We start from the raw sequence: 26,669 nt of genomic DNA on the forward strand, positions 1-26,669 counted from the left end.
AGGTAGATCACAAAGAGTTATTTTTCCCTGACATCTTCACAGGGAGAAATCACAAATTCTTTATGGTCAGTGCATACATAAGACCTCTAGAGGATATGGTGAGACACTACTGTCTTCAGCATAGAACCAGCAACGTAGGTGCTGGAACTGGGAGTACAGGTGCACCCCCTGGCTTGAAGTAGTAATAACAACACAAAGACATGGTTTCCCCCTTCAGTACCCCCACCATAAAAAATTGTTCCAGCTCCACTGTCCGGCAGTATATAAATGATATCCAGAACCCTGACAAAACTGTCCCAGTACCTCAGTGAATAGCACCTGGATGAACAGCTGCTAGCTAAAATGTAACCCAGGCATGGAAGAAGTGACGGTGATAGAAAAAAGGAAATATCAAGAAGGGAGATGGAGCTAGCAGTTGCTATTCATCAAAGGAATCAGCTCTGTGACTGTGGCTGAAAGTCCCAGGGCCCTCTATTGGATTCCTCACTGCTCCTAGACAACTAAATAATGATCAACGTCAGCATTTTTTTAAATCTTTGGCTGGCCAGAAGGCTGCACCCCTTCCTGTCCAATGCAGATCTAGACCAATGGCTAATGTTTGCCACCTTCATACTTAACTATGGACACAACTATTTAAAATACATCGGGAACAAAAGGAACCCTAGCAATGGTGGATGCCTGTTGCTCAAAACTTGAGCTATGCGAAATTTCTCTGCTGAAAAATCCAAACCGTGAGAAAAACCACAAAACAAACCAACCTGATGTGTGTTCCAGGGTTTGTTATTAATGTTTGAAAAATCAGGTGAACACATCTTTCTTCCTGTGTTTCTTTGTCCTTTTGGTACCCTCCCTCCTGCCCAGGTGCATACAATCGCTTATTCTCCTCCACACTCTGCTCCCATGAATGCCCATTCCTCTCCCAATCTGACCTATTAACTTGACATGCCAGCAGCCTTGTTAGAAAATGATCAAATGACAACATTTCTGATTCCCTAAAATTAAATCTGTTCATTCTCCAAAGACCTTATGGCCTGGCAGCATCTCTAGCCACTTACCTGGAGTTCCTGGAAGACCAGGTGGGCCAGGGAATCCTGGAAGTCCTGGTTTACCATCACTACCTGGTGGGCCTGGCTGAGTTGCTGGAAAACCTGGTTCTCCACTAAAACCTTTGGCACCCATTTCTCCACGTAAACCTCTTCTTTCATAGCCATCTGAAATGGGAACACGTTACCCAAGAAATTGAGAATGATCTCTCAAACATGCTCTCAGATTAAGAGGATAGGCATGCTAGGTTATAGAGGGAAAGTAGGCATAACTACTTCCTCCATGTGAGGAAACAATGCAGGTATTCTGTATATAGTGATAACACCACTTTTCATCTGAGCAATTCAAAGCATGTTACCAAGGCGGATAGGTATCATTACCCCTGTCTGCAAGTGACTTGCCCAAAGTCGCACCAGAAGTCAGTGGCAGAAACCGGAATGGAATCCAGGTCTCCTGATTAACGGTTTAGTTCCTTATCCACCACACCACACTGCCTCTTTCAGTACCCCATGCTCCATATGTATTCCCGCCCCTGTCCCCAAAATAATTCTGACTAAAATTGGAGCACAGTGGATTGTTTTGAGTCAATATTTAGATCATGAAATATCAGAATATTACCAGGAAAGCCATCTGACGATCCAGGAAGACCAGGAAGGCCGGGATCTCCTTGGTCCCCTCGGTCTCCTGCAGGCCCAGGAACACCTGGCAATCCTGGATCACCTGATACACCTGAAACACATCCCCATCCCCAAGAATACAGGTTAGTCTGCTGATCTTTGTGACACACACAAGCAGCACTGCATGTTCTAGATTGCTCAGCCAACTGTAATTCTTGAAAGATAAATTAGAATATTCAGCTACTTCATTTGGTGACACATTCCAGAAAGTGTTTTATTAAAAGCTGCAGTATTCACAGCAGCACAAGATCCATCCACACACAAATATGTGTAATTTGTCAGGCAGAAACGTTTAAGAAGAAGATGGGTTTGCAGAAGAAAATATTTAAAATTAGCATTATTAAAAGTTACATCATAATATCTGAACTGCCCTATTAAAGTTAGTATTAACAGAAAGTTATCATTTTAAAGCAAACACAAAGGTTAAGAAAAATAAATCTGCATTTAAAGTTTCAACAGTTGCATAGACCTATGCATGGAGGGGACTCTCTGTGCCTGGTTCTAGGATTGCTGACCTGAGCTGCTGGAAATAGCCCACAGCTTTTAGGAACAATCACTGTAGCATGCAGTGTAAGCTTAGTGAAAAGCTCACAGTTTGAATCAGTTAAATGTCCTCTTATTTAAATGAGTAACTAGATCATTAGATGGAATGGAGTTTTCAGGACTTGGCAGCCCTTTCGGGAAAGTTGTAGCAGACGCAGAGCTGACCTCCAAGAACCAAAAGCTTTTGCAATCCAATTTAGCAAAAATAGCATTTTGTATTAGAGGGAATATATGAAATGAAGGCTGATGTTTTTACAGTCAGTCAGTATTATGGAACAAGCACACAAATGAATTTGAATTTTTTAAAACTGAGAAACCACCACGTTTTCAAAACTGAAAAATGATCGACCTCAAACTTTAAGCATAAATTCTCCAACGTGGCAAGGCCTACACATAAGATAAGAAGTTATATATGGAAAGGAGATTTTTTTTCTCCAGAATGTTAGAAGGAGCAATTTATAATAGAAGCTGTGTCAGACAGCTCTGTAACAATACAGAGAATTATGAGCTGATCTACACTAAAATTATAACTATGTTAGGGAACTAAATAACAACATGGTTGCAACCTAAATAGAGCTGATTGACATTTTCCATTGAAAATATGTTACAATGGCCTTTCTCTCCCCTTTTTAAGAGAGAAAGGGAAGGGAAAAAATGAAAAAAGTTATTTAGAATCGACTTGTTAAACATTTTCCACCAACAAATTAAAAAAACCCCAAATCATTCCTTTTTGAAACCTGTGGAAAAGAAATTATTTCAAAGATGTTGAAATATTTTGCACAAAAAAAATAATTAACCACATTATAATATACTTAGTTTGTTTTGGTCTACACAGGCAAAACCAATGTTACAACCTTGAAGTTTTATGCCACCCTGAGCTCAGTGGTTCCCAAACTTTAACAACCTGTGAACCCCTTTCACTAAATTGTCAAGTCTCGCGAACCCCCTCCTAAAAATTAATATTTCCAGAGATTTTATCCTTTACCTGAGTATAAATTATAAAAGCAGCCATCGTGGAAATAGAAAAGTTGTTTTTATGACATGCTTATTATACACTATTTATTACATTGGCCTACAATTTTTGAGAAGTCGTCTGCTTCAGAGATAAAATGTGCTATTTATTATGTATTTTGATGTGCTGAATTCAAATATAACAATTAAAATAACTGATTGGCTACTGTTTCTAAGATATTTAAGTTTTTACATTTGATGTCTATGTATATTGTGTAGATAGTAGAGTTTTAATCATAAATTGTAAACCTAGGTCTTTTCTTGTGTTTATGGTTGCTTTACATGATAATATTTCACCTGTCCTGTTTATGTAACACTTTAAAAATCATCAAAAGGGTTATATAACTAAAATTTATTATGAAACAAAAGGCAAAAAACTATTATGTACATAGTTTAGTCCTATTCAGTGTCTACTCGGCGCTTCTTGGCTTGTCTCTTGTATTCATTAAATGGAGCATCTCTTGTCACTGTCCAGCAATAGTCTGCAAGCATTGATGGGCTCCATTTGCTCTGATAGCATTTCTCCATTGTTGCAATGTCCTGGTGAAATCGCTTGCCGTGCTCGTCGCTCACTGCTCCACAGTTCGGTGGAAAAAAATCTAGATGAGAGTGCAAAAAACGTATCTTTAGTGACATGTTGCAACCAAGGCTTTTGTATGCCTTGAGGAGGTTTTACACCAACAACCTGTAGTTGTTTGCCTTGTTGTTTCAGAGAAAATTTATTGCCACTAACTGGAAGTCTTTCCATGCCATCTTTTCCTTGCCACGCAGTGCATGGTCAAATGCATCATCTCGAAGAAGTTCACGAATCTGAGGACCAACAAAGACACCTTCCTTTATCCGAGCTTCACTTAACCTTGGAAATTTTCCACGGAGGTACTTGAAAGCTGCTTGTGTTTTGTCAATGGCCTTGACAAAGTTCTTCATCAGACCCAGCTTGATGTGTAAGGGTGGTAACAAAATCTTCCTTGATTCAACAAGTGGTGGATGCTGAACACTTTTCCTCCCAGGCTCCAATGACTGTCGGAGTGGCCAATCTTTCTTGATGTAGTGGGAATCTCTTGCACGACTATCCCATTCACAGAGAAAACAGCAGTACTTTGTGTATCCAGTCTGCAGACCAAGCAAAAGAGCAACAACCTTCAAATCGCCACAAAGCTGCCACTGATGTTGGTCATAGTTTATGCACCTCAAAAGTTGTTTCATGTTGTCATAGGTTTCCTTCATATGGACTGCATGACCAACTGGAATTGATGGCAAAACATTGCCATTATGCAGTAAAACAGCTTTAAGACTCGTCTTCGATGAATCAATGAACAGTCTCCACTCATCTGGATCGTGAACGATGTTGAGGGCTGCCATCACACCATCGATGTTGTTGCAGGCTACAAGATCACCTTCCATGAAGAAGAATGGGACAAGATCCTTTTGATGGTCACGGAACATGGAAACCCTAACATCACCTGCCAGGAGATTCCACTGCTGTAGTCTGGAGCCCAACAGCTCTGCCTTACTCTTGGGTAGTTCCAAATCCCTGACAAGGTCATTCAGTTCATCTTGTGTTATGAGGTGTGGTTCAGAGGAGGAGGATGGGAGAAAATGTGGGTCCTGTGACATTGATGGTTCAGGACCAGAAGTTTCATCCTCTTCCTCTTCCTCGTCTGACTCAGTGAGAATGATTCTGGTGCATCAGGAACCAGCAGTCCGTCTCCGTGGGTTACTGGGCGTATAGCTGATGGAATGTTTGGATAATGCACAGTCCACTTTTTCTTCTTTGACACACCTTTCCCAACTGGAGGCACCATGCAGAAGTAACAATTGCTGGTATGATCTGTTGGCTCTCTCCAAATCATTGGCACTGCAAAAGGCATAGATTTCCTTTTCCTGTTCAACCACTGGTGAAGATTTGTTGCACAAGTGTTGCAGCATATGTGTGGGGCCCACCTCTTGTCCTGATCTCCAATTTTGCAGTCAAAATAAAGGTGATAGGCTTTCTTAACCATAGTGGTTATACTGCGCTTTTGTGATGCAAAAGTTACTTCACCACAAACATAGCAGAAGTTATCTGCACTGTTCACACAAGTACGAGGCATCTCTGCTCACTTTGGCTAAACAGATAAACTAGAGCCAATCAACAATTTTAAGCATCATTTTCATTCTCAGTGACCCAGAATTAGTAAAGTTTGACTACATTTATTTCAGAAGCATTTTGGCTGTAGAGCAGTGTTATTTGTCATTGCAGTATTTTTATTACATTATGAAAATGGCAACTCTCTTCCAAGATCTCACTTTCGTAGCTTGTATCAAGGCTCCTATAAAAAGCACCAGAGAGTCCTGTGGCACCTTTAAGACTAACAGATGTATTGGAGCATAAGCTTTCATGGGTGAATACCCACTTCGTCACACGCATCCGATGAAGTGGGTATTCATCCACGAAAGCTCATGCTCCAATACGTCTGTTAGTCTTAAAGGTGCCACAGGACTCTCTGGTGCTTTTTACAGATCCAGACTAAAACGGCTACCCCTCTGATACAAGGCTCCTATGTTTCACCAAGGAGTATCAGATGTGAAACAGCACGAAGGTATTTAAGAAGCCAACTCAAAGAATTCCACCTACACAAGCATTCAGGTCTTGAGCAGTCCAGGCAAACAACGCACATTACAACAAAGCTTAAACTTGTTCTTCATAATCATTTTAAAAACAGTACTAGCTGCCTATTTAATTTTAAAAACAGCAAAAAATATCCACCTTCCTTTCCATTTCTTATAAGGATTCTTGAAGTTTAAATCTCCTCAGTGTGATAGAGATGCCTGCTTTGATCTGCTTAGCTCTTGGAAGCCCAGGGGCTCTGGGCTGCAGGCCCCATGCTGCCCAGGGTCCCTAGAGACAGCTCTGACCACCATTAGGGAATTTTTTCCCTGAGAACCCCCTATAACATTTTGCAAACTCCCAGGGGTTCACGAACCCCAGTTTGGGAACCACTGCCTTAGTCGTATGTTCATGACAGAGGTTATACAGTGTTTCATGTTAACCATGTAAACAAGAATGTATATGTATTTGGGAAGGGTTTTTTTAAAGCAGGGTGGAGAAATGTTTATATGTGCAAAGCCTCTGCAGTGCGGAGACTCACTTTTTTGTTAGTTCCAGTTTTGCTGCCAGAAAAATAAAGCGAGCACAGTAGAGAGCTGTGTTTCTATCAGCTCCCTATGTCTGCATCTATCTCCTTCTCTGCTGGGTCCCAATATAACAGTGAGAGACAGAGGTGATGCGTAACTGCTGATAGTGGGGGGCACAATGTAAAGGTTTTAGGGGGTATGTGACTGCCCCACACGTCACCTCTGGATCTAGAACAGAGGTTTTCAAACTGTGGAGCACACCCTGCTACTGGGGCACAGAGGAAGGTTCAGGGGGGTGGGGAGTGGCTATGCCAGGCGGCTTGGGGAGAGAGCCCACCTCCACCCCCTGACTCCCCTAAATGGGCCACCTAGCCGGTGAGGTGTTTCAGGGGGTGGAGATGGCGCTCCTTCCCCGAGTCACACTGTGCGGCGCCAGCCTGGCTCCGCTGTTGAGGTAAGTCAGGGTGGAGGTGGCATTTCTTCCCTGAGCCCTGCCACTGAGATGAGTGAGGGGGGTGGAAGTGGCAGTCCCTCCTCAAGCTCCACCGGTGGCGCTGGCCTGAGCCGCCTGGCATCATTGCTTACCCCCCACCCCCACAAATGTTCCTTCACACGCCCCGCCCCTCCCCCCAGTTTGAAAACATCTGTGTAGAAGCTGTTGAAAATGGAAGGCAGAAATCAGGGAGAGCACATGACTCTGCATTTCCACACACACGCACGCACACACATCGCCTCTGGTGAGAAACATGTTCCTTTTAGACATTCCTATCTGCCTGGTTATGTACCAATTAAGTATTGTATATATCACAATGAAACCTATGTACAAACTAAGCCACCAACTAATCAAGATTAAGAATTTAACAAGAGGTCACAAAAACTACAGGAAGGAATACACAGCAGGAGGATGTCCATGAATAAAGATCAAAGGACTGTTTTATTATATCAGATTTTTTTATGGTACACCCTAGTATCTTTTCACCTACAAGTAAGCTAATAGTGGGCTTGTTTCATGAACAGATGATCACAGCCTGGCTGTAATATCCTGGAAGGATTTTGGGTGAACTTTTGCTGTTATGACATAATAATGTCCTATTTGTTAAGTTTGGCTCTAGTATGCATGTTATGGCTTTACTTTAGATGTAACCTTTTGTTTCCAATACTTCCGCTTGCTATCATATGAATTACTATTCTTTGTTAAATAAACATATAACTGCTTTCTCTAAGTGCTGTGAGTTATGGGGAGCTGGGTTGTACAGTGTTTCTGGTAAACTGTCGGGTACTGTTCCTTAGGGAGCAGAAGATCTGCAGTTCTGTGAGCGGATCAGGTGCTGGGTATTCCAGTGAGTTGCATGGAGGACTTGGAGGTTGGAATGTGCCTATCACTAACCTGCAGAGGGACAGCAGAGCCCACATGAGAGGCGAGGGAAGCGCTTGTGCTACCTGTGGCTGGTGGTGACCCGTAGCTGGTACAGACAAGGCTTCCTCATGCTAAGGGCAGGTAGTAGCGAGGTACTCCACATCCCTTGGGATGCATCACAGTAGGTAAGCCCTTGATTAAGCTCATTTAGGAGCCCAGACTGCAGGAATCTTTCTGAATGTTTAGTTTAAAGCTCTGGCTGTGATAAAAATAATCTGTTTCTTTTGGCTGGTCTTCAAGTACACCTATCAGTTGTATTTTAACAGTCTGGAATATTGATTTCACATCAGTCTGTGGCTCACCTCACCTGTCATGTTACCAGTGATTTTTTTTTAAATTGTCCATTACTGCATATAAATGTCACAAAAATACTTACTGTAATGTTGGCATTTTCTTAGATCTCAAGGCTTTGTCTTCACTAGGGAAAAAAGGAGTGCTAACGTGAGTTAGCAGGTCGAGTTAAAGACTAGGCTAGCATCTTTAACCCAGCCTGCTTACTTGTGCGAAAACTACTAACTTCACTTTGAGATAGCTAACTCAAGCTAAGAACACCCCGTTTTTCCTGAGTGAGGACAAGGCCTAAGAGGGATCAGGACTAAGATAACTTAAACTGTACACTATTAGGGAGTTTGTACACTATTGTTTGAGATGAGTAACATGTATACAGACTAGCTTTACTAAAGGAGCAGAGTTCTCTGCATTTCATGCTTTTGCTGTGGGGGAAGATGGGAAAACAAGGATAAGCTATCAGCATCACAAGTATTCTGAGCAATGAAGACATACCTTTTCTTGGAACGGGAAACGGAGTATAAACAGGTGGTCCTTGAAACCCTCTCTCACCCTGCTCTCCCTGTATAAATAGATAATGAAGCATCAGATACTTACTCAGAGTGTGTCTACGCCATTTTGCGGTGAGGGACTACTTGAGCATGTGGGTCCGTTGCACAAAGGACCAGATTTTCAAAAATATTTAGGCACCTTAGCAGCAGATAGGCACCTAATAGAATTTTCAAACTCCCAATGATTTTGATTTCAATGGGAATTAGGCACTTAACCTGCATAAGAACTTTTGAAAATCCCACTTGGTGCCTCTCTTCATTTCTAGGCACTAAATACCTATAACATCTGGCCCCAAGTTGCCAGCAAAAGCCTTGTATTTCTCTTCATTCACACCACCTTTCTGCTGGTTCTCCTACTTGTTATCCTCATTCATCCAGATTTTCCCACTCATTCGCTCTCTTCATCAGTTGGGGGCAAAGAAAATATTCACCCTCTTTTCCCTCCAGTGTCAGTTAAGCACATTTTGTGAATTTTTACACCTTTCTCTGAAGTATCTGGTTACTGACAGACAACCAAGCAGCATAGACAACTGCCTAGTCAATTATGGCAACAGACATTTATATTTTTATTCTAATGAACAGATACAGCATAAGCAAAATGATGTCTGGTTTACTAATTCTGACAAATTAAATTCACTTTTAGTGCAGGAAAGTAAAAAAGTACCTTCATTCCTTTAGGACCACGGCTGCCTGGCATGCCATCAAATCCTTGGAAACCCTGAAATATATATCAAAATTGTTGCCTTTTTCTAAATCAGACAAAGAGTGAAGATATTTTGTTACAAGATTTTTCAGCAGACCAGCTTGTTGCCATTATTTTAATCTGTTACAGCAGTCATTTTAAAAGCACGAGAATGGTGGTTTCCTCTAACATAGTTAAGGTGTGTGAAGTATCCAGCAAAGCTGAGAAGTTTGTCACCCTCAGGATTTACTCTTGGCATTAATAATTTAGTTCTACCTTTCAGTTTTTTCCTGTTTAAATTTTGCATAGTGGGTCAAATCCTAGCCGTGGTGCAGCCCTGGCACATAGCCTGGTTGGAGGAATACAGAATGGAATACAGGTAATGAAGCTGTTGAGCTCTCAGAAGATCTTGAGATGGGAACCTACATTCTGGATCGAAGGAAAGAGGGGTAAGGAGAAGGCAAATAGCCCATCCTCTCTAGTCCTTGGAGATGGTGTCATGAAGACAATGCACATGCATAGTGCCTTTTTCACTCTGCAGCACAGTGGGGTTTCCCCCAGATGTCAGTCAGCTAGAGAAACTTGTCTAGAATATACTACTGAGCTACACCCTAGAGATGTCATTGTTATAATAAAGTAATAGTTATACTTAGGATGTGAGCTCTTGAGGGCAGGAATTGTCTCTTTATTATGTGTTTGTATAGTACCAAGCATCCTGGGGCTGGGGCCTCTAGGTGCTACTGCAATACAAAATGCACTACTGTTGCAGATAGCCTAATTAAACTACCAATATCTGTAAGAATGTTTTATCTCATAAACATCTCTCTATAGAGCAAGGATCAGCAACCTTTGGCACGTGGCCCATTAGGGAAATCCACTGGTGGGCCAGCCTGGTTTGTTTACCTGCAGCATCCATAGGTTCGGCTGATCGCAGCTCCCACTGGCTGTAGTTCGCCATTCCAGGCCAATGGGGGCTGTAGGAAGCAGCGTGGGCCGAAGGATGTGCTGGCCGCTGCTTCCCACAGCCCCCGTTGGCCTGGAACGGTGAACCGCGGCCAGTGGGAGCTGTGATCAGCTGAACCTGCGGACACTGCAGGTAAACAAACTGTCCCGGCCCGCCTGCGGATTTCCCTGATGGGCCGGGTACCAAAGGTTGCTGATCTCTGCTGTAGAGCATTTTAATTAATTGAATGATTTATTCTTTTAACTGAGACAATGACACCTCCAGTGCTTGCCTATACCAGCCTTCTGGCACACGTCTGAAATGGCTTAAATCTGAAGTCTATGTCAGCAGGGTGCAATATAGCATATTCCATTGGCGTACATTTCAGCCGTGCATATGAAAATATCAGGCTTACGTCTCCTCTCGCATGCACTGGTTTTACACCAGTGTAATTCCATTGACTTCAATGGAGTTATTCCTGATTTATTTCAGTGTAAGGGAGAGAAAAATCAGGACTATTATATTTTATTTAAAAAATTTTCTAGAACTGAATTCTAGATACACTAGAGTCCATGCGTACTCCAGAAAACAGAAATTCTAAAAAGTTAAAGCATTAAAATAAAATAGTGGCCAGAGCCTCAGCTGCTGTAAGTCAGTGTGGATCCACTGACATTAGTGAAGCTGTGGAATTTACACTAGCTGTGGATCTGAGCCAACATTTTTATATACAGCCTCTAAAACTGAAGAGTGTAGTGAACTCCTGAATAGAGCAGATATTTCAATAACTGGCTTCAGAAAACATTTACACAGTTCTAAAGCTTTGCAATACACCACAGCATTCTTCAAGATGCCACAAACTGATCCCCAGGGATCAAAGATATTATCCACAATGGAAATATATGTCAGACATTGTCAGAAAATTAACAACTGTTATACAATAGATGTAAAATCTCTTTCACACTAGGTGGAGCTGTAGATCTAAAAAGGAAGCCAGGAGTTTCCTAATTATCTACTGCTTACTTTAAGTACACTGAAAGGACTGAGCTATAGCTCTTCCTTCTCTCAAAGGAGTCAAACATTTACCGTAATTTAAAAAAATGTTTTTGCTGGTGAATAACATACCGGGAAACCTACTCCTTCAGATGTCATGATTTACCAGTTACATCCTCATTGAAATAAGTGTACCCTTTACAAAAAATTTTGTCGGGACTCAAACTCAAAAAGGGACAAAAGGGGTCAATAAATGATTCTGACATGGGTGCAGATACCAAGCCTACTTAAGTAAAAGGAAATTATTGACAGTTTTCTCTCTTCTAGACTAGCCGTTTTGACAGTAGCTTAAGAGCTGTGGATTTCACACAAGGATTGGTATTCCTTGCTGCCAAATTCCTTAGCATAATCAAGAAGCATAGAGAAACCATTTATTCCTGTAGCCATAGACTTATTTCAATATCTCATGGGCATGGTTTCTGACACTGATAGAAGGAGCCATTTTATGCACACAAATAAAAAGCACGAGAGCTTCCAGGTATGACAGCATTTTATTTTAGACATTACTGAGTGTTTCTATGGACCCAGAGAATCAGCTAGGATTTTTCTCAGTTCAAGTATTCGGCAGCAATTCGGCGGAGGGTCCCTCACTCCCGCTGGGAGTGAAGGACCTCCCGCTGAATTACCGCATATCGCGATCGCGGCTTTTTTTTGGGGGGGGGGCTTGGGGCGGCAAAACCCCTCGAGCCAGCCCTGTCAGTATGGTGTAAAAGAAATTACAGAACTCATGTCAGCAATGATGGGAACTGTGAATACAACATTTCCAAAGCTCTCTGAAAACATATTCCTAAATGGCAATACAGGCTTTGATTACCAGACCTTTCCCCCCCCTTACTTTTAAAATAACTAGGATTCCCCAAAGAACAAGGGAGTTACCTGGTTCATAAAGTCAAGTTGATTGCAGTTGGAGAGTCCAGACAATATTCTGATCTTATTTACAAGGTATAACCAAGATCAGAATTTGATACCTGTAGTATGTGTGGAATACACTTTGATTTTCAATTAGTGAGTCTAAATATAAAAGTGAAGCATGGACTATTCCAATGGATAACTTATACTGTGCAAAACTGGCTCTTTATGATGTAATTTGGTAAAATGTTAACTGAATATGTATTTCTTATGTACTGTTGTGCCCACTTAAAGTTCTGAGGTCTGTAGTGTAGGGCATGTTATTTGTCTGGCACATGTTATACATTATATAGTGCTGTGTACACTTATAGCACTGTGTAAATAATAAATTAGAATGAATCGGTTAGAATAAACTCTGTTGTCACGGAATGTGGGGGAGTCAGGGTCCTGCACCCCCGGCTTCCTGCGATTCACCAGGACTCTCAGCCAGCCAGTAAAGCAGAAGGTTTATTTAGACGACAGGAACACAGTCCAGGACAGGGTCTTGCAGGCACAGATAACAGGATCCCCATTGTTAGGTCCATCTTGGGGCCCCAGGAGCCCCACAGCCCCTATTGGGGAATCAGAGCCCTGTCTGTGCTTCCCTTCCTTTCCCCGCCAGCTCCTGTCTGGCCAGCCCCTTTCCCGGGCCAGGAGGTCACCTGACCCCTTTGTCTCCAACACCTTCAGCCGGCACCTTTGCAAGAGAGGGGCCCAGGCCATCAGTTGCTAGGAGACAGAGTGTCAGGCATTCAGGTGCACTGGCCCCTTCCTCTGCAGCAATCACACACCCTGATCCACCACCTAGATATTAAGAACTGCACAGGGGCACTGAGGCACCAACACTGTATTCACAGACCCCAGTAAGAACAGTCCCACTTCGTCACATTATATTATGATATTATGCTCTGTCATTTTCCAGGATAAAACATGTATTTTTCCATAATCTGAAGATGTCAGTTCTATATGTTAAAAGCAGTGTGCTAGAAACAAAATCTGTTTTTTTGTGCTAAATACTCACTTTTTCCCCGGCAGCTCCTGGGATGCCATTGATACCAGGTAATCCCTATGAAAGTACAACATCATTTTCAGAATAAAGTGAAACCCTGACAAATCTTTTAATCTTTGCCACTCTAAGCTAATGTATGCAATGCATTTGAACTTTTAAAAAAACTGACCATAACAATAAGAATTCATAGACTTATTTTCTAATAAGCAGATGCACAGTACAAACAGAACTGGCTAATTTCTTTCTTTCTTTAAAAGCAAGACGTTGTAAAACCACCATAAGAATGTTATGATCTCTGAGTGTTTTTAGGAATATTTATGTTGCCTATGCTTTCCACATTTGTTCATTTCAGAAGCAGTATTAAGAGGACGAATGAAATGGAGCAGCACCAACTGGGTGCTACAAGATCCTTGCACTCAAACAGGTTTAGGTTTTCTATTGGGGTGTATATGAATAAAAACAATAAGGGTGACAGTCACAATTCCCTTGCCCATTAGTTTGGCTTTATGAGGATAAGAAGGGGATGGAGAAATTGAATCCACCCCCAAAACCAGCAAACAGGTCATAGGATTTCAGCACAGACTTTTATAGTTGCTATAGGCTGCAGCGTTGGCTATAGACCCCAATATGGAGGGGGTCCTAGTCACTTCATATGCATGAGTGTGGACCCAGTGGCCTCTTCCTTTGCTTGCCTCAGTGGCCTCTCCCTCTCCAGTCCCACTAGGCACAGATAGGTTGCACAACCACTCCCACACATAGCTTCTTCACCTCTGACTTGGTCCGACAGCCATACCACAGGTTTTAGATGGCTCTCTGCCCAGGGGTGAATTTCATCTTTAATGAACAACATACCCTTTGTCCTGGAAAACCCATTATTCCTTCTTCTCCTTTTTCTGCTGAATATGCGGGTGAGCCCTAGGAAACATTGCAGATGAACTTACATAGACCGTTATGTTTACAGACTGTATATATGAATGTATCTATGATGAGAAGAGCATTACACTGCATGCAGAGGCTGATAATAAGCAGAAGTGAAAACACCATGGCCTGTGTAAACATTAGACCTGAACCCGTAGTTCATACAAGAGCTAAAATCTCCTCTGAGTTTTGTCTGTTTGCATAATGAGAGTGCTAGGATCAGGCCCTTAGACAGATGAATACACCATCCCATATCCTTTAAAAAAAACAACTGCTTTTGTAGTTGCTTCTCTGAAGAAAACCCAAAGCAATTGTTTTTAACCGTATAACCAGTTAGCCATCTCAGATCTCATCCAAATCCTAGTTTCGAATAGAAAAAACACAGACATTCCACCATCCATATTTAATAAAAATGAGATAAGCATAGGCATTCTTCACTTTGCTACACAGGCATAAATCCAAAGTAATTCTACTGAAGTCAATGAAATTATACCTGTGTAAAACTAGCGTGAAAGCAGATTAGGATTTATAGAGAGCATTATCGACCATATATTAAAGGCAACACAGCTCTAATTGCAACCTCCCCCAGGGTGTCACATACCAAATGAACAGGAGGGTTGAGAGAATAGAGCCTTGCGGAACCCCCTTATGGAAGGTCCTCTGGGCTAGTGATTAATTGCTCAAAACTACTCTTTACAACTGCTCAGAAAGTAGGAATGGAGCTAACCAAGAGCAAAACCATCCAGCTAGTCCAGATTCTGCAGATGCATTAACAAAACCTCACAGTCTATGGTGTCAAAGACTGGTGACAGCTCTAAATGAAATGACAAACACACCTGACTATTGTTCACTTGACTACTGAATTCATCAACCAACGAAACCAAAGCTGTATTTATACTAGACCCAGGCTGGAGGGCAGACTGGAAGGGATCAAGAAAATTGCCACATGTAACCATTTAATGGAATTTTAAGGAACGCTATCTATACCAGACATAGTAACATTTAACCCTCAAATTCAAAAATCGGTTGTGAGAAAAGATCTCATTTTAGTTAGCCCATAAAAGTGATTGCAATGGGCATTCCATCCTAAATAGAATAGAATCATAGAATCGTAGGCCTGGAAGGGACCTCAATAGGTCATCTAGTCCAGTCCCTTGCACTCAAGGCAGGACTAAGTAATAACTAGACCATCCGTGACAGGTGTTTGTCTAACTGCTCTTAAAAATCTCCAGCGATAGATATTCCATAACCCCCCTAGGAAATTTATTCCAGTGCTTAGCCACCCTGACAGTTAGGAAGTTTTTCCTAATGTCCAACCTCAACCTCCTTTGCTGCACTTTAAGCCCATTGCTTCTTGTTCTATTCTCAGAAGTTAAGGAGAACAATTTTACCCTCCTCCTTGTAACAACCTTTTATGTACTTGAAAACTGTTATCATGTACCTGCTCAGTCTTTTCTTCTCAGACTAAACAAACCCATTTTTTTTCAATCTTTCCTCATAAGTCATGTTTTCTAGACCTTTAATCATTTTTGTTGCTCTTCGGTGGACTTTCTCCAATTTGTCCACATCTTTTCTGAAGTGTGGCACCCAGAACTGGACACAAAACTCCAGCTGAGGCCTTATCAGTGCATATTGTGGCATGATATGGCCTGCCATGACTCATCTAAGGGATATGAAGAGAAAAGCTGATACATCCTGTTAGGTAGTTTTATTTCTATTTCGTACCATTTCAGAGGTAGAATGTACTAATATTAACCACAGTGCTAGACTTATTTGTCTTTGGTTTTCTTGACTTACTCGAGTTCCAGGTTCTCCTGTTTCTCCTTTTATTCCCTTTTCACCCTAACAATGAAAAAAAAAGAGGAAATATAAATATTCAAGTATGTTGTGCTTTCCCAAATATATCAAAGTTTGTAACATGAAACAGCAGGTATTTACCAAGAGAAAAAACATTACTATTGAGTTCTGATCAAGAATATACTTGTCTTATAAAATGCATGAGTAATAAGTAGTTTCAGTGTTTTTTATTTGATAATTTGTTGGGAACTGCTTTGATGTATTTTTTTTTCTAAAAGAGATATGTTTCTTCATACTGCTCAGATTGAAAAAACATGCAAGTACCCCTACCTCACATTACAAGGCTTAAATCAGACTTGTTTATGAGGAGCTCAGATTCTGTGGTTATGAGTGCCACAGAAATGTCTCAAATAAATATAAATGTTCCCAACTCTATCCACTCTAGAGATGAGTTTAGCTCAGATTTTCTCTCTTCCTTCGCCTTATTTGAACTGTGATCAGCCTCCTCCACCTCCTTTTATTTTAATTTTTTTCCTGGGAGATGAAAATTATTTTGACATCACATTTTCTTTCCCAACAACATACATTTGTTTCCTAAGGCAGTCCAGGGAATGTGATATGTAACACTTGTTATAACCCCGCCCTCAGCATGGATGAGCTACTTCCAAGGAGCAGGCCATTTGCTCATCACAGTAACTCAAATTCTCTCCTTCAGTATATTTACCCGTATGCTTCTGTGAAAACACGACAATATCACTGACTGTTGGACAAATCATCAATATGAATGCTTTCTATATAGAATTTTGTGATCATTAATGAAAAAATATTAGTGACATTAAGTAGTACAGAGTTAGGGTTTGCTTGAAGAAGAGGAACAAGTTTGTCCAGGCACTTCAAGGGAAACATAGTAAATATGACTGTGAGTGATTTTAGCTCTAATACTCATAAGTCTTTCATCCCAAAAGGAATGGCAATCTTGAGTAGCAAAGGCATTTGTCTATGTGTTTGTATGGTAATCTATTGCAGATGCTTTCTCTCTCTTTTCCCTAATATTCACTATTATGTTGCAATTCCTCCCCCCACCCCCCAAAAAACCCACCCCACACTTGAATAAGTACTTATCTTTGTTTATCTGAATTCAGTTCAATATCCCATATGCTTTTACACAATGTTTTTAATTACCTTGTATTGTTCTTCTAGGATTGTGTCTGGGGGAACTGCCATCAGCTCCGATGGAAGCCCAGGACGGCCCGCTGGACCCTTTTCACCCTGTAGGAAAACCACAGAAATAGGTTTAGCAGCAGCTAAAATAACTCTTTAAATTGTAGACCTGCATTGGATGCCCAATTTGCTACTAAAATTTAGGACTAGATCCTAAGTTGGAACCAATTGGAGCTACATGGATTTACACCAGCTAAAAGTTGAGCTGTATAAGTCTAAGGCTATGTCTACACTACAGCCTATGTTGGCAAAACTTATGTTGCTCAGGGGTGTGAATATTCCATCCCTCCTGAGGGACATAAATTACACCGACATAAGTGTTCATATGCACACCTGCTCCCGCCAACATAGCTTATGCTGCTTGCAGAGGTGGTTTTTTTATGCCAACGGGAGAGTTCTCTCAGTTCGGCATAGAACATCTTCACCAGATGCGCTACAGTGGCGCAGTACAGCTGTGCCGCTGCAGTGCTCTATGTATAGACATACTCTAAACAAGGTTATGGCAAGAAAAGAATTAGATTCATACTAAGCTAAGAGGTGATAATATTTTCCATTGTAGTACATACTTCTAGAACAAACTGTCAAGATTCTTCTTTCACTCTGATCTAACTCCATTGATTTCAATAGAGTTTCTTCTGATTTGTACTGGTATGAGAGCACAGTCAACCTACGGCATGTTTACACTTACCTCCAGAGCGATCGATCCAGCGGGGGCTGATTTATCACGTCTACTGAAGACGTGATAAATCTACCGCTGAGCGCTCTCCCATCGACTCCAGTACTCCACTGGAGCGAGAAGTATAGGCAGAGTCGATGGGGGAGCATCAGCAGTCGACCTACCGCAGTGAAGACACCGTGGTAAGTAGATCTAAGTACGTTGACTTCAGCTACGTTATTCACAGAGCTGAAGTTGCTTAACTTATATCGACACCCCTCCTGGCCCCCAGTATAGACCAGGCCATAGACATGTAAAAGACCATTTGGCTACAACATTTATTATTGTGCTTATCATCACTTTCAAAGCGAATGAATTTTTACTATAGGATATCATCACAAAATAATATTGGACAGTAATTTAAACAAGCTCTTTTATAAAGGTTAAGCACCACCAATTTATCTTATTCCCATACTAATTCACTGGTTTTCCTTTACCTTTTCACCTTTTTTTCCATAAAAACTCAGGCCCCTGTTGCCCTGCAAAGACATTAAGTCAGCATAAAATAATTATACAATACTTCTACAGAATAGATTTAAATTAAAGGAGCTCCAGAAGTACTTAACCAAAGGAGTGTTTCAAGGTAGGGATTCTTAGGACATCATTGCAGAATTGTGATCACATAACAGTCTAGCTCTAACTCAATAAGTCATTTTGGTTTAGCATTTAGAAAGAAGGCTGTAATTAAAACCTCATGTTGACAGCACTGCTCCAGTGTTTCCTCTAACAGGCATTAAGTCTGTCTTTTCTCTGAGTAACAATGTGAAAAGACTGCACATTGCATCTGCGGGGGCTTTTTAATAGAACTACATGTTAAATAAAATTACCTAAGTACACTGCATATTGGAACTATGAACTCATGTATTTTCTCAGATAAAATATAATCTGAGATATATGAACAGATTCTTTGATCTGGGGAGATTACTGTGCCCACACCAGCAGTGTAATCTGGCTCTAATGCCAGGGAAGATTTCCCCAGTGTAAGGTTGATTTAAAGGGTATGTCTACAGACCTTTTTGGAGTGAGTGGGAATAAGTCTCCCAGATCAAGCTAGCTGGTCCACACTAGTGCTTTAAAAATAGCTGCGTAGACAATGCTTTGAAGTTGCACTCAGGCTGGAACTCAAGCTCTGAAACCATCTTCCTCCCTGGGCTTCACAACTCACAACATCTTCAGTTTACTAGGTATGTCTGTAACCACTATAGTCTGCAGACCTGAAGAAGAGCTCTGTGTAGCTCGAAAGCTTGTCTCTCGCCAACAGAAGTTGGTCCAATAATTACCTCACTCACCTCGTCTTTCTGTAATAATTAAAGGCCTGACTTAGCACACCAACTGAAGTCAGTGATATCTATCCATTGACTTGGATCAGACCCTATGAACCCAAATTGAAATATGTGAGGACAGCTCTTCAGAGAAAGACTTACTTGTTCTCCTGGCAAACCTGGTAGCCCTTGTGGTCCCTGTACAAATACAATTGGGGAGAATAAATTACCTCTCATTAGTGCCTTTTCTAGTAATACTATTTTGAGAACATCAGACACTTTACATGTGAAACATAAGGATACATTCAGAATGTACTGTATTCATTTAGCATTCAGAGAGTCAACAATACTTAATATATTAACTATCTTTATTGTACTGTATGATATTGAAACATGCTAGTTTAGCGCATTTGATTATCTTCCTGGCCCTAATGGGATACGAGGCTGCTAGTTACTTGGAGCCAGTGGAGTTACTTCTGTAGCTCAATAGGAACTTGTAGTTTTCACAAGACAATATAATTGCAATAATACATGTGATACATGCTCAAAGGTCTTGATTCTTTTTAGCAATGCTGATCACTGGAGAATGAATGTTACATACTGCCTTTCACTTTCGAAATGTAATGCCCTCTTTGGTTTTAAGAACACCTAGTTGTCATACTTAAACCTGTTAGCTACTGTACAACTATTAGCTCCTAGTGTACAAAAAAATAGGCCCTGCTAGCTTGATACTTCTGTCAGGTTAATTTCATAGAGTACATATTTTAAAAATACTTACTTTCTTTCCTGGATTTCCTGTTGGACCAATGAAACCCACAACACCAGGAGCACCTTGAGGTCCCTAGAAATGCCAAAAATGACTTAAAAAAATGAAACAAACCAATAATGGATTTTGTTTTGGTAGCTGCTATTATTAACATATTGATAAATCATCACATTTGGTGAACAGCAACTTACTGGAAAGCCCAACAATCCCCGCTCACCAGGCTCTCCCTAAAGAAGACAAAAATAGTTAAAGATACAGTAAGTTCTTGTATACAACACTAAATGATACATCTTCTAGCTCAGGGATTTTAAAAAGGCATTCCTTCAGTCATATCAACTATTCTAAATAATCAGAACGTAGCATAAAAACATGACACAAAAACTTTAAATAAAGATAAATTCAATATAAATATTGATATAGAAAAGCAGTTCAATTTTATTACATGTTAATTGTATACTTTCTATGTACAGTACAGTTATATATATTATGACTGGGATTTTCAAAAGGTGGCTAAAGGAGTTAGGCATCCAAATGTCATTGAAATGAAATGGGAATTGAATGCCTAACTTCCTTTGCAAATCCCAGTTTATAAATTTAGATGATGTCTAACAAGGATATGTATGTATCCTGAATTGAAACAAACTAGTTAAATGAGGACTCTCTCAATAGATTGCATTTAGAATTACAGTACCAAATGATTGTTTCTTTGAAAATTTCCATTTTTAAAACAGAAAACATTTGGAGCATACTGTTTTAGAAACCACATTTTTGATGGCAGAACACGTTGAAATATTTTTGGAAGTTGGATCCAAAACCATTTTGGGACAACAGTTCACATACCCTTACTCATTTTGAACAGCTCCTTACTACATAAATATCTTCACTGAAGTTAGTGGGACGATTTATGGAGCAAGGTAAAATCTAACAGTGTATGGCTGTCATTATCTAACTGTTGGGATCAGATACTCGAAATGAACTAATGCAAATGATTAATTATGAACACTATTATTAGATTTCAAAATTATTCTAGAAGGAACAGAATACTATCTGACTGAAAAATACAAGATACCTATTAATGTATTATCAAAAATAATAAACCACTGGTTACCTACAAATGTTGGCATCTAATCATTGGCACAACACATTTTGCTAATCTTTTCCACACAGAAAAAGAAGAAAGTGAAAATCTAGAGCCAGATTCTAGCCCCCTCTTTGGCTGTTTTATGATGCTCCATTGGTACAAATCAGCCAGAAATATAGCTTATCCACCTATCTGGGAATTCTGCTTGCACAAGGGAAACCCCCAGATAATGCAGAACTAGTATACCGTATCTATGTGACCCTTCTTCCAACTGTGGGAGAGAAAGCATGGCTAGGGTGCTTCTGGACTCAGGCTATTCCTGGCTGTTGGAACAGCCTATTTAGGTTGTGAGCAGCTGGAGGTAAGTTAGAGCATCCTGAATGCTGCTCTAATTTACAGTGGGGACAAGACTGTCCCCAGGCTTGTCCCAGAATCCAGGAACCACAAAGCAGGTTCAAAACTCCTTTTGTACAGCCCCTTCTGAACTGTGTTGAGCACAGTTTGGACCCACCTTAGAATCTGGGCAATAAATGGTAACGTACATATATTACATTGTAAATTATCTAACCACTTATAATAATTGTCTAATACTTTAAAACTATAAAACATTCATATTTTTTCACATATAGATACACACACACTCACACAAGTAGATTTGTCTGAGCTAGGTACAGCTAATATCAAGAATCTATATTAATAATATTTAGCTCTTATACAGCTATATCAGAATCTATATATACTTATAATATAAATACTTATATTATATACACTTATATTACAAGTCAGCTCAACTCCTGCAGATCACATGAAAATTATGTGGAAAAGGAGACCAAAAAATATACTTGTATTCAATACTCTGGAAAAGGAATTATGCTGCTGGGAATGACACACGTTAAAGTTACAAAACTTTGAAGTAACCCCCTGAAGGCACTGGACACCATTTCAGCTATAATGCTTGCACACATCACATTTTAAATACTATATTGGAAATGTTTCCAAAATGAGAAGACTGTGGGAGATTTCCAGCACACCCATAGTCAACATGTAGCTGGAGGTTCTTTGTTATGAAGAAATTGGAAAGGCCCCTCTTTCCTGGAAGTCAGCTAGGGTTCATAATACTCAGGAGAGTGTTGCAAAAGGCATGTAGAAACCTGGCTTAAAGATGGAAAAAACCCACACCTCTATCAAATTCAAGAGACGCTGCACATGAGAGCTCATCAATTCACAAGTGATAGATACATACCCTGAATTTGCTTGCTAGCTCAGGAGTCATTACAAAAGGTTCCCCCTTCTGACCTTTTGGTCCTTGGATTCCCTAAATTGATAAAACAAAAAGAAAAAGGATTTTCACATCTATGACTATTTATATATTTAAAGTTATGACATATATCTGACAGCAATTTCATATGTATATGCACACGACAGTGTGTGAACAGTGACTATGCCTAAATGTGGAAATTCATGTTACATGTACAAAGCTGAAATCATCAGGATCATATGAGTGAATTGTGCAGGAAGCAGGCAAAGAAATCTGCCCTTAATTAAGAATTAGGTTGTGCGACCTCAGCATAGTCCCGTTATGTGGGCTGGAATAATGACTGCAGTCCCGCCATGCTGCTTATATGGGTTGGTAAAGCCACTAGATCCAAATAATGAATGGTTTGTGAAAATTATGAAAAATTTTCCTCAAAATTTTGATTTATTTTTATGAATGCTACTCTTTGGTGGATAGACTATACAGACCACCTTGTGGTTGCCTCAAACCACCTCCCTGTGGGACCTATATGATGGAGAAGGTTTTGAGTAGACCTTTCAGATCTTAGTGAATTTCATAGTTTTTCATGACTAACGTCTGTGGCAAATCCATACGGGTGCTGTGTTAGGTCATCCCCTGTAAGTGGAGTGTTCTGTGGATAATTAGAGGGTCAAAACCAAAAGCACAACTAAAACTCATTGGAAAAAAATAATTAAAATGTGAGATAAACACAGAGTGGACAGGGAGTCCCGCTTAAAGATTTTTCCATTTTGGTCCTGAGAATACTACAGTTAAATTAATCAAAATGATGACTTTAAGTTCATTCATTCAGCTACTTACAAAAGAACCAGGTTGACCGCTGTGCCCCTGACTTCCTCGTTCACCAGCATCACCTCTGGTCCCATTGCAGCCATCGTGACCTGGTTTCCCCCTTGATCCTGGCTGCCCAGGATGACCCTGTGGAGAATAAAAAATGTGTTTATCTATCCATCTGTTCCTAGTTTCCATTTTCCAGTGCTCATATAGGTTTTAAACATTCTCATAATCAGCCCAAGGCTTAAATCCATGGGAAACTACAATTTTCAAAGAAAGGAACACAGTCAGTGCTTTTTTTTTTATATAGCTGCAGCTTGAACCAGATGCCCCAGACAGCATGAAAAAAGTCAAAAGCAAAGGAAAGGGTAAGACAGCTATGCTCAATGCACTTTCTGTTAAACAGAGAGCTAAACCAACTAAGGACTTTTATACGGGGAGTATCAGGGTCTGGGATTATTGGAGAAATCAGTATCTCGACGTAAAAGACTGGGAAGAAGGGTTTGTTGCTGGCTTTGAACAGATTCCATTCTGGGGAAAAAAACATAGCAATTGTTTTGGAGCAGGGCTGGGTGTCATGATGCAGCTGTGGCATTCACATGGAGAGAGAAAAATAAGCAGCTCAAGCCAAAGGGGTATGTGGCATTGTGGAAGTAACACTATCAGAGTCGTGAGGTATTGGAAGGGAGAGAAAAGTTGGTCGTGATTCAGCTCTCCCTTAATCTGGACATACTCCACTGTAATTCCATTAATTTCACTGCCATTACTTACGCCTGATTTTCATCAATGTCAAATAGAATCAGAGCAATTGTGTATTTGCTTTGAGCAGCTCTCTACTCTATGAAACCAGAAAGAGAGGAGCCAAGTATACTCAGAACCCCATCTTTCTTCTCCCTTCTCCACCCGCTGGAGCTGTGCTTGCCTTTCCACTCCTGTTCCCTCATCTGAAAAGAAAGAAAACTCCTTATTGCTTGCCCCCAGTAAGCACCAGCATTCCTCCACTCCTCATCAGCCTCATGATCCTCACCTCCCTCTTTTTGGCCATCAGCCTCACATCTCTGCACTGAGCCACTCTCGGGTTCACATGAGTTCCTATTTACTTCCAGATAGTCACCATTGGTTCCTGGCCTGAGGCAGCTGGTTGGGAAACAACAGCAGCGGGAGGCAGGATACACTGAGAGTGCAGGTTGGAGGAAAGAGGTGGAGCTATCTAAGACTCACTGCAGGCAAGTGTCCCAATATAGCCCCATTTTCTTGTATTCAAAACACCACCCTCCTCTTGCACAGACATCAGCTGTGTGTATGCAAACCCCACTGAAGTCAGTGAAAGTTGTATGCATGGACTGATAAGGACCCTTGGCTGCGGTGCTTCCACTGTGGAGGGAAAAGAGTCTTTCTGTCTTTGGTTTTCAGAGAGAAGAGGAAGAAAGAGTGTGAGTGAGAGAGAGACTCCTCTAAAACAAGATTTGGAACATCGCTGGAAGCAAAGAGGGTGAGAGGAGAGTGGATGTGGATGTGCATGTGTGGGTGGTAGAGAAAGTCCCTGATGTCAGAGGGCACTGCAAAGGAAGTCCTGGGAAATCTGTCCAGAGATTCCTGTGACTCAGATTTCTTTGCTTATTATTTTATGCCACCAGATGTAAAGTAGAGTAAGCTGCATTTGAACTCTTTCCCATGAATGGACTATGGTTTTCATATTGGAACTTTTCAATGGTTTGTTACATGGACCATGACAATTTATTCAAAGTTCTACGTTATTGAAATACCTATGAAAGCTTTTAAGATCGTATCACTCACAACATATAATAACTAAAATTAATAACCACTCAGCATCCTTATAACCAATGACAACCAAAGCACTTTACAAGCATGAAATAACGACGGACCTGATTTTGTTCCCCTCCACTGCATGATGAGGGGAGGCTAAATACATCTCCTGTGCAGAAGAGCATGCTTAGCTCAGCAACCCCCATAGACACACTACAGATGTCCTCCTCTTTAGCCCTTTTTTGTGGGTTTCTCTACGAGGGGAAGCAACTGAATCCTAATTATCTGAGATGATGATAGATGAGGCAGAGTTTTCTTCTCAGTTACATGTCTGCAACTGCATTCATTTTAACAAGTCTGACTGATCGCTATATTTGGGGTTGGGAAGGAATTTTGCTCCAGGGAAGATTGGCAGAGGCCCTGCAGTGTGGGGCACGGGTCACTTGCTGGAGGATTCTCTGCACCATGATTTGAGGACTTCAGTAACTCAGACATAGGTTAGGGGTTTGTTACAGGAGTGGGTGGGTGAGATTCTGTGGCCTGCATTGTGCAGGAGGTCAGACTAGATGACCATAATGGTCCCTGCTGACCTTGAGTCTATGAGACTTGAATTGGGTTGCCTGCATGTAACTGAGGACAGAATTTGACATAAGGGTTTTAATTCAGTGGGGTAATTTCAGTCCAATCTAAAATGTTTACAGTGAATGGTAAACAACTCTCAGTAAACCTTGATATCTAATGTATGAAATGAGTGACTACTTACAGGAACACCATCTGCACCAGGGAAACCAGTTACTCCTGTTAGCCCCTAAAATGAGACAACACAATTTAAAACAAAGAATTATCCCACTATTTTCTTCTTTAGATTTTACATGAAAGATGTGAAGCTTTGAAATTACCACTTCTCCTTTTGGTCCAGTTACTCCAGGTCGCCCTCTTTCACCTTTGTGACCTTTGTGACCTTCTAAACCTGGGATACCCATTAATCCTGGTGGTCCAGGGAACCCCTGAGGTCCAAGTAGTCCTGGTTGACCCTGAGGAAAGCAATAAAAGCATTTCTTCAGGAATGATTGTAATACACAGGGATCACCAATTCAGCTCTATTATAATGGAATTTTCCCATCCCCTTAAACAGATGAAAAAAAACCCTTTCAACTCTTCTTACTCTGGCAGGCTGGGTTCTTTGGTGAACATCATATGACAGCAACACACATAGAAGCTACACAACAGGCGATTGTATTGCGTATGACAAAGCAAATGCTTTGAAATAAAACAGCACTCATCCTAGAATATTCACTGTTATGCTATGAAAAGAATGTTATCTGCAGAATAAACAGCTGGTTTCTGTCCAGCAAGGCCCAAAGCAGATGCAATTACAGTGCACTCCAAGTAATTGAGATGTACTTAATTGTGAAATCCACTTAATTGGTATGTTTCTCCCAAATTGAGCTAGATACTTAACAGCAGGAATTTCTGTTTCTTTGGGATGGTAATTCCCCTTAATTATGATGCCTGAAGATGATTAGATGGGATTCAGATAGGAATAGGTACTCAACTAGGGAATGGTAATCACATAGGTTGAAGAACTGATCAAAGGCTTCTCTGTCCTCAAAAAATCTCTTCTGGTGTTGGTTCAGAAAAACAGCATTAATGATGTTATTCAGGCCACTTCAAACTTTGCTTAAAATTCATTCTCTTGAGGCTGGCAGAATCACAAGGATCAACAAAAACCAACCAGCACTATACGCTTCTATTACATTTCAATTCAAATTGCGGGGAAAAGATCTCTTTGAGACTTAGTCAAGTGAATCAGCAGGTTGGAGATTGGTGACATACAGCATTTTGAGAACCATT

General features: G+C 40.7%; 1 protein-coding gene across 1 annotated transcript in view; it reads right to left on the reverse strand.

Moving 5' to 3' along the window:
- Positions 1-26,669, reverse strand: part of COL4A2 (collagen type IV alpha 2 chain) — a 227,819-nt gene that overhangs the window by 58,336 nt on the left and 142,814 nt on the right. Inside the window, exons 5-20 of the mRNA XM_045007949.1 lie at positions 25,715-25,849; positions 25,579-25,623; positions 23,076-23,192; positions 22,224-22,295; positions 20,091-20,126; positions 19,912-19,974; positions 19,296-19,331; positions 18,309-18,350; positions 17,118-17,204; positions 15,936-15,980; positions 14,073-14,135; positions 13,233-13,277; positions 9,313-9,366; positions 8,593-8,659; positions 1,663-1,773; positions 1,056-1,211 (exon numbers count right to left, since the gene is read on the reverse strand). Coding sequence (XP_044863884.1) covers positions 1,056-1,211; positions 1,663-1,773; positions 8,593-8,659; positions 9,313-9,366; positions 13,233-13,277; positions 14,073-14,135; positions 15,936-15,980; positions 17,118-17,204; positions 18,309-18,350; positions 19,296-19,331; positions 19,912-19,974; positions 20,091-20,126; positions 22,224-22,295; positions 23,076-23,192; positions 25,579-25,623; positions 25,715-25,849 — 1,174 coding nt within the window. The remainder of the gene's footprint in view (positions 1-1,055; positions 1,212-1,662; positions 1,774-8,592; positions 8,660-9,312; positions 9,367-13,232; positions 13,278-14,072; positions 14,136-15,935; positions 15,981-17,117; positions 17,205-18,308; positions 18,351-19,295; positions 19,332-19,911; positions 19,975-20,090; positions 20,127-22,223; positions 22,296-23,075; positions 23,193-25,578; positions 25,624-25,714; positions 25,850-26,669) is intronic.

This window comes from Mauremys mutica, chromosome 1 (genome assembly GCF_020497125.1).
Source record: "Mauremys mutica isolate MM-2020 ecotype Southern chromosome 1, ASM2049712v1, whole genome shotgun sequence".
In the NCBI taxonomy this organism is placed as follows: Eukaryota; Metazoa; Chordata; order Testudines; family Geoemydidae; genus Mauremys; species Mauremys mutica.